The sequence below is a fragment of the Nyctibius grandis genome, chromosome 5 (assembly GCF_013368605.1).
Source record: "Nyctibius grandis isolate bNycGra1 chromosome 5, bNycGra1.pri, whole genome shotgun sequence".
NCBI lineage: Eukaryota > Metazoa > Chordata > Aves > Nyctibiiformes > Nyctibiidae > Nyctibius > Nyctibius grandis.
The window spans coordinates 677,095-689,802 of NC_090662.1; the positions used below are offsets into that span (position 1 = coordinate 677,095).

At 70.2% G+C, this 12,708-nt stretch overlaps 2 protein-coding genes across 2 annotated transcripts; one reads left to right on the forward strand and one right to left on the reverse strand.

Annotated features, from left to right (window-relative positions):
• Positions 1 to 1,722: 1,722 nt before the first annotated feature.
• Positions 1,723 to 7,709, forward strand: LMF2 (lipase maturation factor 2). Its single transcript, XM_068401670.1, has 14 exons — positions 1,723 to 1,855; positions 2,269 to 2,522; positions 3,328 to 3,356; positions 3,599 to 3,795; positions 3,896 to 4,074; positions 4,259 to 4,397; positions 4,694 to 4,828; positions 4,941 to 5,046; positions 5,324 to 5,420; positions 5,517 to 5,699; positions 6,152 to 6,320; positions 6,513 to 6,624; positions 6,702 to 6,810; positions 6,901 to 7,709. The coding sequence occupies exons 1-14, from the start codon at positions 1,759 to 1,761 to the stop codon at positions 7,222 to 7,224; spliced, it is 2,130 nt and encodes a 709-aa protein (XP_068257771.1). The 5' UTR covers positions 1,723 to 1,758; the 3' UTR covers positions 7,225 to 7,709.
• Positions 7,710 to 7,968: 259 nt separating this feature from the next.
• Positions 7,969 to 10,347, reverse strand: MIOX (myo-inositol oxygenase). Its single transcript, XM_068400577.1, has 10 exons — positions 10,330 to 10,347; positions 9,735 to 9,797; positions 9,421 to 9,501; positions 9,039 to 9,201; positions 8,893 to 8,960; positions 8,700 to 8,809; positions 8,542 to 8,609; positions 8,352 to 8,401; positions 8,156 to 8,268; positions 7,969 to 8,077 (listed from the first exon to the last, which is right to left on the reverse strand). Exons 1-10 carry the CDS (start codon positions 10,345 to 10,347, stop codon positions 7,969 to 7,971), a joined length of 843 nt encoding a protein of 280 aa, XP_068256678.1.
• Between the last annotated feature and the right edge of the window lie 2,361 nt (positions 10,348 to 12,708).

The window sequence follows — 12,708 nt, forward strand, 5'->3', positions numbered from 1 at the left end:
TAAATACAGAATCGTTTGGGTTGGAAAAGACCTTTAAGATCATTGAGTCCAACCGTTACCCCAGCACTGCGAAGGCCACCACTAGCCCATGGCCCTCAGCACCACATCTACACGGCTTTTAAATCCCCCCAGGGATGGGGCCTCCACCACTGCCCTGGGCAGCCTGTGCCGGCGCTTGACAACGCTTTGGTGAAGAAATTGTCCCTGATCTCCAATCTAAACCTCCCCTGGCACAACTTGAGGCCGGTTCCTCTCGTCCTGTCACTTGTTACCTGGGAGAAGAGACCGACCCCCCCTCGCTACACCCTCCTTTCAGGCAGTTGTAGGGAGCGAGAAGGTCTCCCCTCAGCCTCCTTTTCTCCAGGCTAAACCCCCCCAGGTCCCTCAGCCGCTCCCATCACACTTGTGCTCCAGACCCTTCCCCAGCCCCGTTGCCCTTCTCTGGACTCGCTCCAGCACCTCAAGGTCTTTCTTGTCGTGAGGGGCCCAAAACTGCACCCAGGATTCGAGGTGCAGCCTCACCAGTGCTCACAGGGGGACGATCCCTGCCCTGGTCCTGCTGGCCACACCAGTGCTGGTACAAGCCAGGATGCTGGTGGCCTTCTTGGCCACCTGGGCACACTGCTGGCTCATATCCAGCTGTCATCGACCAACACCCCCCAGGGCCTTTCCCCCAGGCACTTTCCAGCCCCTCTCCCCCAGCCTGTAGTGGTGCAGGGGGTTGTTGTGCCCCAAGGGCAGTGCCCGGTGCTTGGCCTGGTTGAATCAGGTTCAACAATCGTGTTTGGTGCTGAAGGGGCTGCGGGGCAGAAGGGCTGAGCTGTGGCCAGGCGGGTGGGGTGGCCAGGTCAGGTGGTGAGAGACAGACTCCAGTGGAGCTGAGCGTCCCTGTCCTGCTGGCCCTGTATTTCTGTGTCCTGGTTTCACTGGGATTTGGTTTCAGTGTGTGGCCAGCCATGGTGATCAAGGCCCTCAGCAGTTAAATCTGGGGCAGCTGACCCAGGCTGGGCCCCCAGGTGTGTTCTGTACCACTGACATCCAGCTCACTATAAGAGAGGGTTTGCTGGTAAGAGGTGGGGCTCTTCCTCCCTCTTCATGATTCTTGGAGCAACTTGCCCATGCTCTGTAGATAAGTATACTTTTGTCTGTTTTGTGTTGTCATTTATATTGATTTTTTCATTTCGTTAAATCCGGTTAATTCCACCCTACAAGTCTCCCTCCAATTCCCTTCCTCATTTGGGGAAAGGACATTGGGTGAGAGAAAAACTGCTCTTGTTTATCCCTGGGTGTGGGCTGAACGAAGACATTCTGACACAAGCCAGGACGCTGGTGGCCTTTTTGGCCACCTGGGCACGCTGCTGGCTCACATTCAGCTGGTTATCGATCAACACCCCCAGGTCCTTTTCCGCCAGGCACTTCCCAGCCACTTTTCCCCCAATCTGCACTTATTGCTTGGGAGAAGAAACGCCCCTCCTCCTCGCTACACCCAGAGAGCGATAAGGCCTCCCCTCAGCCCCACAGAAAAGCACACCGAGCGCGTAAGACCCCAGAACCACCAAACTAACGGTGTTTTTCCACCTCCTGAGGCCTCCCCCGACCCGCTCCCTCACTCACCAGCCGCTCCCCGCCGCCATTTTGAGCTTCCCGCCCGAACCGTACGTCTGTGCGTGCTGACGTCAGTGCGTGCCGACGCTCTGTGCGTGCCCACGCAGCGTGCGGGCGCGCGGGGCGGGGGGTCCCTGCGGTGCCGCCGCCGCCATGAGGGACCCGCCGCGGCGGCCGCGCTCGCTGTTCCTGGCCGGTTTGGCCGCCGCGTATCTCGCCGCGTTCGCCTCCCTCTATGTCCAGATCCCCGGTACGGTGGGTGTGTGTGTGTGGGGGGACGCTGGGGGGTCCGCCCGACCCCTTCCCCGGGCGGCGGGTGGGCCCCGTCGGGGTAGGCCCCACCCGGGTAGGCCCCACCGGGGTAGGCCGCACCCGGGTAGGCCCCACCGCGGGGCTGCTGGTCCCCGCGTCTTTCTCCCTCAGGGCCTTTTATCTCGGCTTCTACGTGGCCAGGGTGGGTCTGGCAGCGGCTGGGTTCCACGTGAGCGCTTCCCAGTGCTGCTCCGTTCCCAGTTTCGTGAGGAAACTGGGAATTGGGGAGTGGAGGCGGGATGAGATGGAGCCCCCCCCTTCCGCCAGCGCCTGGGCGAGCTCCCAGTCCTGTTATCCCGGAGTTATAGCCCTGAGGAGGGTTTGTCGCCACTGTCACCGTCCCCTCTGCAGGGCTGTACGGCAGAGATGGCATCCTGCCCGCCCGCAGAGTGCTGCGCCTCAGCGGGAAGGGGCTGTGGGAGCGGCTGTGGGATCTGCCCACCCTGTTGTGGCTGAGCCCCAGCCTGGGTTTGGACACGGAGCTGGGGATGGAGCTGCTCTGCCTCCTCGGCGTGCTCGCCTCCTTCGGCGCCTTGCTGCTGGAGCCCCTGCGGGACAGCCTGCTCTTCGCCCTGCTCTGGGTGCTCTACCTCTCGCTCTACCAGGTAGGAGATCGGTGGGGCTGTGGACCGAGAGGGTGGGGGGGGGGTGACATTCTTGCGTTAGCATCGTCCCACGAGCTCCTGGCACCTTCTTTTATGGAGCTGGGGAAAGGTGCTGGCAGCTCCTGGCTCATGGCAGGGGGTACAACCCCATCCTTGTGCCTGGGATAAAGCCCTGTGAGGCTGGTTCCCACACCGCTGTGGGGGTAGCTCCGTCCCCTCCCCACCCACGGCCTCGCCGAGCCCTTGTCCCAGGCTCCAGGCTCTTTGCCTCTGCCCCATGAGAGCTCTGTGCCACGAATCCACCCTCCTGCCTCGGCAGGGAGAGGAGGCAGCACCGGGAGGCCCTGGGTGGCTCCTGCCCGTCTCCCAGCACGGCTCTGCCTCCTCCGGGCCCCGTGTGCCAGCCAGGCCTTCCTCTCCACGCTCCCTTTTAAGGTGATGCTGGAGAGCAGTCCCTGCCCTCCCCAGCGCCAGCCTCCCTCCCCGCCAGCCCTCTGCCCCACGCCGGGCCTGGCTGTGGTTCCTGGCACGGAGGGGCTGTGGTTCCCCGCACGGCTGCCTCGCTGGCACACCGCACCGGGGGGCATCCGCTGCTGTCCGTGCCCTGGGCAGCGCCTGCGTGGCAGCCTGGTGCCACCACTCTGCTCCTGGGGTTTGGCCCGGAGCCCGGTCGTGGGAAAGGAGCTGCTGGTGGCACCAGGGGGATGTGTGGCCGCCCTTGTGCCCCCAACCCACGGGGTGGGCATGGGGACAGGCACGAGAGCCCAGCCTGTGCCCTGCTCACCCCTCTGCTCCCTCTCTGCAGGTGGGGCAGGTCTTCCTCTACTTCCAGTGGTAAGTCACGGCCACGGGGATGAACTGGGGGGTTGTGGGGGGGCTCCATGCTGGGGGAGCCATCCTGCCCCCTCTGTGGCCAGGCAGTGGCTTGTCCGAGCCCCAAGGTGGGGAGGGTTGGGCGCGGGGGGCTGTGTCCCCTGTGGTCACCCAGCTGGCCGGCCCCTCGGCACCCCAGGGTGTGCCAGGGCAGGAGCTGGCTGCCCCAGGGTGGCAGTGGGGGACAGCGGCGTGCCCCGCAGGGACAGCCTGCTGCTGGAAGCGGGCTTCCTGGCGGTGCTGGTGGCCCCCCTGCGCCCGCTGGCGTGGCGGTCCCCGGCCTGGCGTGCCCACGACGGCGTCACCTTCTGGCTGGTGCGCTGGCTCCTCTTCCGGCTGATGTTCGCCTCCGGCGTGGTGAAGCTGACGAGCCGCTGCCCCACGTGGTGGGGGCTCACAGGTGAGGGGGGGGGCACTGCAGCGCTCGGCGTGGCTCCTGCCAGCTCCCCCTGCTCCCACCCGTGTGCCCACGCCCCCCTCACCCCTCCTGTCCCCCCCAGCTCTCACCTATCACTACGAGACCCAGTGCATCCCCACGCCGGGCGCCTGGTTCGCCCACCAGCTCCCCGGGTGGTTCCAGAAGCTCAGCGTGGTGGCCACCTACGTCATCGAGATCGCTGTCCCCCTCCTCTTCTTCGCCCCCCTCCGCCGCCTCCGCCTCTTCGCCTTCTACAGCCAGGTGGGTGGGGGGGGGGGTGGGCAGCGCCGGGCACCCCCCTGCTGCTGCCCGGAGCCGGGGGGCTCCCCGGGGACCCGCTCAGCCCCTGGGCAGGACGGGTGGGCGCTGGGGTGGCCGTGCTGCTGGTGGGGGGGTGCCTGATGTGCTGTGACCCCCCAGCCCGGCCTTTGTCCCCCCCTCCCAGGTCCTGCTGCAGGTCCTCATCATCCTCACGGGGAACTACAACTTCTTCAACATGCTCACCATCGTCCTGGCCTGCTCCCTGCTGGACGAGGAGCACGCGGGGCGCTGGCTGGGGCGCGCCAAGAGGAGGCACGCCAGCGGTGAGGCCCCTTCGGGGGTGGGGGGTCCCCTCTGCGCCGGGCTGGGGAGGGGACAGGCCACCTCCGTGGGTCCCACGGCGAGAGGCATCATTGGGGCAGCCCCCAGCTCCTGGGGCGGGGGGCTGTGCCCGTGGGGGGCTCGAGCCTGCAGCAGAGCGTTGGCTCCTGGCGCGGGGGTGTGCTCTGGGCACTGCCCTTCCCCTGCCTGGGCTCTTGGGGCAGCTTGTGCCCCTCGGTGCCGCGGTGGGCCGGGTTCTCCGAGCCCCTGGCACTGAGCAGCCCGGCTCTGCCCACAGCCTGGCCCCCCAGCCCGGGGTCCCTCCTGTCGGCGCTGCTGGAGCTGGGCACCTACGGCTGCCTCCTGTACTGGAGCGTCCGCTGCTTCGGCCTGGAGATCGACTGGGAGAGGAGGCTGCTGGACTCCAGAGTGGGTACGTCACGGCGGGGCTGGCCCCTCGTCCCCGCGGCCCAGCCTCGCTCCCCGCACCCCCCGGGGTGGGGGATGCCCCTCGCTGAGTCCCCGCGGGTTTTCCTTCGCTCCAGCCTTCACCTACCACGAGTTCACGAGGTGGCTGCGGGTGGTGACGCTGCCGCTGGCGGGGCTGGCCTTCCTCTCGCTCTCCTGGGAGATCCTCTCGGCCATGTACAGGTGGGTGACGGGGGTGCCAGGGTGTCCCCACACCTCCCAGCTCTGCCCTGAGCAGGCACGGGGCAGCCGGGTGCCATCCCCGAGGGCACGGAGGGACCCTGGGCTGTCGTGGGCGCTGGGCACAGCCTGGGTGGCCCCAGACCCCACAGCTCGGGCTGAGCCCTCCACCACGTTGGGCACAGCCTGGGTGGCCCCAGACCCCCAGCTCAGGCTCCAGCCCGGGGGGCTGCACAGCTCTGACCTGTTTCTCCCCCCTCCCTCCTTCCCTCCCTCCCAGGTGTGCCTGCGTCCGTGGATGCTTCTGGAAGCTGTGGGCCACGCTGCAGTGGGCCACCTTCGCCACCGCCGCCCTGGCCATGTTTGCCATCAGCTTGGTGAGCGGGCAGGGGGGCGGTTGGGGGGGCGAGGGGGGCGTTTGTCCTGGAGGCCACCCGTGCCCCCCAACGCTGCTCTGCCCCCGCCCACCCCAGGTGCCGTTCACCTACATTGACTACGAGTCCAACGGCAAGCTGTGGCCCGGCATCCACCACATGTTCAAGGCGGTGGAGCGCTTCCAGGTGGTGAACTCCTACGGGCTGTTCCGCAGGATGACGGGCGTCGGGGGGCGGCCCGAGGTGGTGCTGGAGGGCAGCTACGACGGGCAGAGCTGGACGGTGAGCGGCTGGTCCGTGGGGTCACCCAGCACTGCCCAGGCCACCACTAGCCCATGTCCCTCAGCACCACATCTACACGGCTTTTAAATCCCCCCAGGGATGGGGACTCCACCACTGCCCTGGGCAGCCTGTGCCAGCGCTTGACACCCCTTTGGTGAAGAAATTGTCCCTGATCTCCAATCTAAACCTCCCCTGGGGCAACTTGAGGCCGGTTCCTCTCGTCCTGTCGCTTGTTACCTGGGAGAAGAGACCGACCCCCCTCGCTACACCCTCCTTGCAGGCAGTTGTAGAGAGCGAGAAGGTCTCCCCTCAGCCTCCTTTTCTCCAGGCTAAACCCCCCCAGGTCCCTCAGCCGCTCCCATCACACTTGTGCTCCAGACCCTTCCCCAGCCCCGTTGCCCTTCTCTGGACTCGCTCCAGCACCTCAAGGTCTTTCTTGTCCCTGCCCCCAGGAGATCGAGTTCATGTACAAGCCCGGCAACGTCAGCACGGCCCCCCCCGTGGTCGCCCCGCACCAGCCCCGCCTCGACTGGCAGCTCTGGTTCGCCGCCCTGGGCCACCACACCAGCAGCCCCTGGTTCACCAGCTTCGTGCACCGCCTGCTGCAGGGCAAGGAGGACGGTGAGGGGGGCTGGGGGCACCGGGGTGGGTCATGCCAGGGGCTGTGGGGCTGCGGGCAGCGGGGTGGGTCATGCCAGGGTCTGTGCCCCAGGCCATGCCCTGGGGATTCGGGGCCCCCGGGCTGCAGCCCCGCAGCACCTTGGGGTGTCCCTGCAGCGAGGGGCATGGTGGCTAACGCCCTGTCTCCGACAGTGGTCCACCTGGTGCAGGTCGATGAGGCCCGGTACCCCTTCAGCGCCCGGCCGCCCGTCTACATCCGTGCCCACCTCTACAAGTACTGGTTCACCCGCAGCGCCGAGGGCAGGTGAGTGGGGCCTGGAGGGGGGGGGCTTGGATTTGGGAGCCGCTTCTCGCCTGGCTAATTGGCTCATTAACCCACAGCTCGTCAGCGCAGCCGTGGTGGCGGCGGCAGCGCCTGCACGAGTTCTTCCCCGCCGTCTCCTTGGGCGACCCGGCGCTGGAGAGCCTGCTGGGCCAGCATGGCTTCAAGGTGAGGCCTCCCGCCGTGCCCCCCGCCCCGGGCAGCACCCAGGGGCCACCCTGACCCCCCCTCCCCTCGCCTCACCCCTCCCCCCCCCAGGACAAGATGCAGCTGAAGCGCTCGCCCGACGCCCTCCTGCCCCGGCTGCTGCGGGCCCTGCGCCGCCTCAGCCGCCCCTTCCCCGGCCCCGCCGTCCTCTGGTCCCTGTACCTCGTGGCGGCCACCGTGTGCCTCCTGCGGGCCCTGGGCCGCCGGCCACCGGCCCGCCACAAAGGGCCCAGGCGGGGGGAGCCCGCGGACCGGGGGGGCGGCGGCGAGAGGAACGGGCAGGTGCGGAGGAAGGAGGCGGAGGAGAGGGGCGAGGGCCGGGGGGCGACCGATGGCCATGGCGAGGGCCTCCGCGGCGCCAAGAGGAAGAAGTGACGCCCGGAGCTGGCACAGGCCACGTCTTCCACCCACGGACTGAGGGTGCTGCCTGCCCGGGGCGGGGGGCACCAGGCTGGCCCCCACCCCGGGGCAAGCTCGCCGCCCCCTCCCCTGCCAGTGCCTTGGCGTGCAGCGTGGCCAGCACTCACAGGCGGCAGCCCTGGGGCCAGCGTGGCGGCTCGCCCACCTCTGCCCACCCCCCGGCGCTGGAGCTGCCCCCCCTCTCCCCCCACCCCATCCTGGGGCAGTGCCAGCTGCCATGGGGTGCCCGGTGTGGGTGGCCACAGCAAGGCAGCGCCAGCCCCCCCATTATCCTGCCCGGGTGCCCCTGGCTCGGTGCCCGGGCAGTGTGGGGTGTTGCCCCCCCCACACACAAGCCCCCTGCCCCGGCGGGGGGGCTCTGGCTGTGCCACGCTTCCCCTGGGCTCTGGGTGGGCACAGAGGTTTCCTATAATTTTCTAAATAAAGCCTTTGGCATCGCAGCCCTGCGGCTGGTGGGCTTGGAGCGGGGGTCCTGCCCTGGCACCCCCAGCACCAGACCCCCCCCTTCCTCCCAGGTGCGGACCCTCAGGGCACAACTGGCACCGGGAGCGCGTGGCAAGCAGGTTTATTGGGTGGCAAGCAGGTATATTGGGTGGCCCTGGTGCCCCCACGGTGAGGCGGCCGTGCCGTGGGGCCAGGGTGGCATGTGGGGTGGTGGGTGCTGTGCCGGGGGGGGGTCCCGGGGGGGGGGGTCCCCGCTCACCAGCGCAGCTGCCCCGGGCAGTACTTGTCGATGAGGGCCTGGTAGTAGCCACGGAGCTGCTGCACGTCGGGCAGCTCCTCCTGCTTGGTGTAGAGGTCAAACTTGCTGCGGGGGCGAGCGCCAGTCAGTGCCAGGGGGTGGCTGCCCCCCACCCCGGGCCCCCCATGCCCCCCCCTCACCCACTTGAGCTCTTGGACCCAGGGCAGCATGCGCAGGTCCTCCTCGGCGCAGAGGTGCCCGTAGTCGCCATGCGTGTGCCAGGGGTAGAAGGAGTGGAAGCGGACCATGTAGAAGGCCTGGGGGGCACACGGGTGGGGAGGGGGACGTGCCAGCCCCCCCCCCTCCTGCCCCACTGCCCCCCGTGCCCCCCAGCCCTCACCTCCTTGGGCAGGGCGAAGCCGTTGACCTTCATCACTCTGTACATGTACTCTGGGGAGAGACGGGGGGGGCCAGGGCTGGACCCCCGTGTGGGGTGGGCACCCCCAGCGCTGCCCCCCCCCACCCTGTGCCAGGGGCTCCGGGCCTGAACCCCCCAGCAAAGGGGGCAGGGGGGTGGGCACAGCCCTTACCGTCGTGTCCCCAGGACATGAGGACGTTCTCCAGGCCGCAGCCGGGCCGGTACATCCCGTACTCGGTGCTGGGGACGGAGCGGGGTGGGGGGCTCAGGGCTGGCCCCCTCCCGTGCCCCCCAGCTGTGCCCCCCCCCCACCCGGGGGTCCGCCCTCACCTGTACCGGGGGTCTCTGGTGTCGGGGTTGTCGTGGAAGGTGGTGTCCCCAAACACCACCGACCGCTGCACCTTGCAGCCCACCGGGAAGGTGTCCCCCACCACGGCCCACTGCGGAGGGGGGCGGCAGGCGTCCCGTGGGGGGGTCCCCACGGCGGGACCCCCCCGTGCCCCGCCGCCCCCTCCCCGCTCACCTGGGGCTCCCCGAACAGCGCCAGCACCTTGCCCAGGTCGTGTAGCAGCCCCACGAGGTGGAACCAGTCTGGGGGGGCAGCGGGGCCGTCACCCCCCCCCGAGGGATGCGGCCCCCGCGGCGGTGGGGGGGGGGTCGCGGCCGTACCCTTGTCGGGGTGGGCACGGCGGATGCCCTCGGCCGTCTGGTACGCGTGGTACGAGTTGGGGAAGTCCACGTCCGGGTCCGACTCGTCCACCAGCTGGTCCAGCAGCTCCAGCGCCTCCATGGCCCCCATCTTGCGCTGGGAGCAGCTCCCGTACTGGGCGCTCTGGGGACACCGCGGCGGGGGGGGGCTTGGGGACAGCAGCCCCCACCCCAAAACCCCTCGGGACCCTCCCCAGCGCCGCGTGGGGAGTGGGTGCCCCCCAAGCAGGCTGGGATGGGGCACTAGGGCTGGCCCTGGGGTGCTGGGGACTCCTGGGGGGTGTGGGGTGACCCTGGGGGGTCCCAGGGGGGCTGTGGGGGGACCCCAGGGGGGGGGTCACACCTTCTGCCGGACGAAGTCCACGGTCTGGTGGGTGTGCATCAGCAGGTAGGTGTTGTAGACGCGGTCCCGCAGCGTCCCCCCCTGCAGCGCAGCGTCAGGCTCCGGGGGGGGGGTCCCCCAGCCCCCCCCCACCCACCCTGGGGGGGCTCCTCCGGCCTCTCCCAGCAGCAGGGTGACACCCCAGTATGGCTGGTGGGGGGCAGCTGGACCCCCCACCCCGGCACGGCGTCGTACCGCAGGACCCCCCGCACCCAGACGCATGCAGGGGACCCCCCCCCAGCCTGGGGGTTACCGCCCCCCCCCCCCCAGCTCACCGTGTAGTTCCGGTACTGGGACTTGGCCTTGCCGGGCTCAGGCCCCGCCGCGGGGTCGGGGTCCTGGAGGGGGACGGGGTGGGCTCGGTCAGCGGGGCCGCATCCTGCACCGGGGAGTCGCCACCTCGGTCCCCGCAGCCCCCACAGCGAGGCCAGTTGCCCCCAGCCCCAGGGATGGGGGTGCTCATGGGGCTGGGGGGGCTGCTGGAGTTATGGGGGGGAGCTGGGGCTGGGGGGGCAGCTGGGGGTGTGGGGGCAGCTGGGGGTGTGGGGGCAGCTGGGGCTGGAGGGGCTGCTGGGGCTGGGGGGGCAGCTGGGGGTGTGGGGGGCAGCCGGGGCTGGGGGGGCAGCTGGGGCTGTAGGGGGGCGGCTGGGGGGGGGCAGCTGGGGCTATGGGGGGGGGCAGCTGGGGCTGGGGGGGCAGCTGGGGCTGGGGGGGGCAGCTGGGGGTGTGGGGGGCGGCTGTGGGGGGCAGCTGGGGCTGGGGGGGGCAGCTGGGGCTATGGGGGGGCAGACGGGTCTGACCCCAGGGTGTGGGGTGACGTGGGGGTCTGCCCCCGGGGTGTGGGGCGCTGGGTGCCCCCCCCGTACTCACCGCCCAGAGGCTCCTCATTGCGGCCATGGCGGGGGCACGGGCTGGGGGGCACCGCCGGGACCCCCCGGGCTTTATCCCCGCGGGGGCAATCGGTCACCCGTTAACCGGCCCCCGGTTAATGTTTGAGCCCGCGGCACCGGGCGCAGGGGCTGCCACCCCCCGGGGGTGGGCAGGGGCCTGGCCTGGCCCCCGGGCTGCGGTGCCCCACGCTGCAGCCCCCCGAGCTGGGCATCCCCGAGCCCCCCGGCCACGGGTGGCCACAGTAGCGGCTACCGGTGGCCCCGGGCTTGCCGGGCTCCTCGCGGGGGCAAAGGGACGCCCTGGTGCCCGTGCCAGCGCGGTGACCCCGTGGGACGGGGACATGGGGAGCGGGGCCGGAGCTGGCACCCCGACGGCACGGTGAGGGGCTGCGGGCAGCGGCGAGGGAGCGGGCGAAGGGGCTGGGGGGCCGGGGGGCAATCGCCGTCGGGCCAGTGATAGCCCTGGGGACACCGACAGCCCTGGGGCCACCAGTCCACCCGTCCCGGGTGGGATGGGCACGGGAAATTTAGTGCCCACCGAGCGTGAAAGCGTATGGAGCTGGACCCGCAGCGAGCTGGCCCGGGGGGCACCGTGGCGGGCACAGCCCCCCCCGGGCCACCAGGGCCACCGGGGCCTGCCCGGGGGTGGGCGTGCGGCTGGTGCCGTGCTGTGCCGTGCCGGGTCACTCCTGTGCCCCCGTGTTCCCGTGTCCCAGGGCAGAGGCAGGAGCGGGCAGCGGTGGGCACAGTGCCCGTGGGCAGGGCCCTGGGCAGCCCCTGCCGTGCCCGGCAGCTGCTGGGTCTGGGGGTGCAGCCCCCCGGCACCGTCCCCGCACCCTCCCACAGGACCCCCGACACCTCTCCCCTTCCTCCTCCTCCTCCTCCTCCTGCCCAGACCCCCGGCCCCACGCGGCTGTGGGCACTGGCTGGGCACGGCGGCTGGGATGGGCACTGCGCTGCTGTCCCCACTGCGCTGTGGGAAGCAGCTGGTGCCAGTCACCTTCTGTCACCGGTGGCCGTGGGACGTGGGTGCCCCTGCCCTGCCCCAGGCAGCCCCTGCACCCACACCCGGTCCTGCAGACCCCCACCCATTCCATGCCCCATTCCCACGGACCCCTGCCCACCCTGTGCCCTGTCCCCGCAGACCCTCGCCCATCCTGGCACCAGACGTGTCCCCTCCTCGCACGCTTTATTGGGCACAAACCCCGATTGTCACCGGCCAGCGAAGGGGAGCGACACCCCCCAGCCCAGCCCTGGGGCTGCCACAGGGCAGGACCCGTCCCGGGCACCCACGGGGCCCAGTGCGGCCCCTCTGCAGCCTGGGGGGCACCCAAGGGAGGGGTGGGCACCCAAGGGATAGGGGGCACCCAAGGGATGGGGGCACACAAGGGATGGGGGGGCACACAAGGGATGGAGGGGCACCCAAGGGATGGGGGGCACCCAAGGGATGGAGGGGCACCCAAGGGATGGGGGGGCAAAGGCCTTAGCTGGGCAAGGGGCCATGCCAGTGCCCACGTGTCCCCTGGCAGGAGCCAAGGTCCCCTCCTGCCCTGTCAGCCGGGTCAAGCGAGGGCCGGGACCCCCGGGAAGGAGGAGAGAGGGGCCGGGAGCAGCACCCCTGGGTGCTCCCCCCACCCTCACCCAGTGCTGCTGCGGGGTGGGTGCTCCCGGGGACGGGGTGCTTGGGGGACAGGGTGCTCCTGGGGGGCTGATGGAGTTGCTCCCAGGAGGGATGAGGGTGCCCTGGGCAAGGGGGGCACAAGGGTGCTCATGGGGGGCACAAGGGTGCTCCTTGGGGGGGTGGGAGCTGCACCCAACGGTATGTTGGTATGACTGGGGCCACACATCCCCGTCCCGCCAGGTCACAAGGGTGACAGCTCCAGTGGGGTGACACCAGCACTCCTGGGGTGTCTCAGCTCGGGTCCGGGGGCCACCACCCCGTCCTGGTGCCAAGCCCCACCTGGGACCCCGATGGGGAAGGTGCTGAGGGCCACCCTGTGCCCCCTCACCCTGGCTGGGGGAGCTGGGCTGGAGCGGGGTCCCCGCACCCTGTCCATGCGGGACCCCCACCCACGCAGCCATGCTGCCCTGGGTGGGCACAGGAGGGGTCTGAGGTGGGGAGGGTGCTGTGGGGTGCTATGGGGTGCTGTGGGGTGCCATGGGGTGCCATGGAGTGCAGCAGGGTGCCGTGGGGTGCCATGGAGTGTAGCGGGGTGCTGTGTGGTTCAGTGGGGTGCCGTGGGGTGCAGCGGAGTGCAGTGGGGTCCCGTGGGGTGCTGTGGGGTGCCATAGGGTGCCATGGGGTTCAGCGGGGTGCCATGGGGTGCTGTGGGGTGCAGCTGGGTGCCGTAGGGTGCAG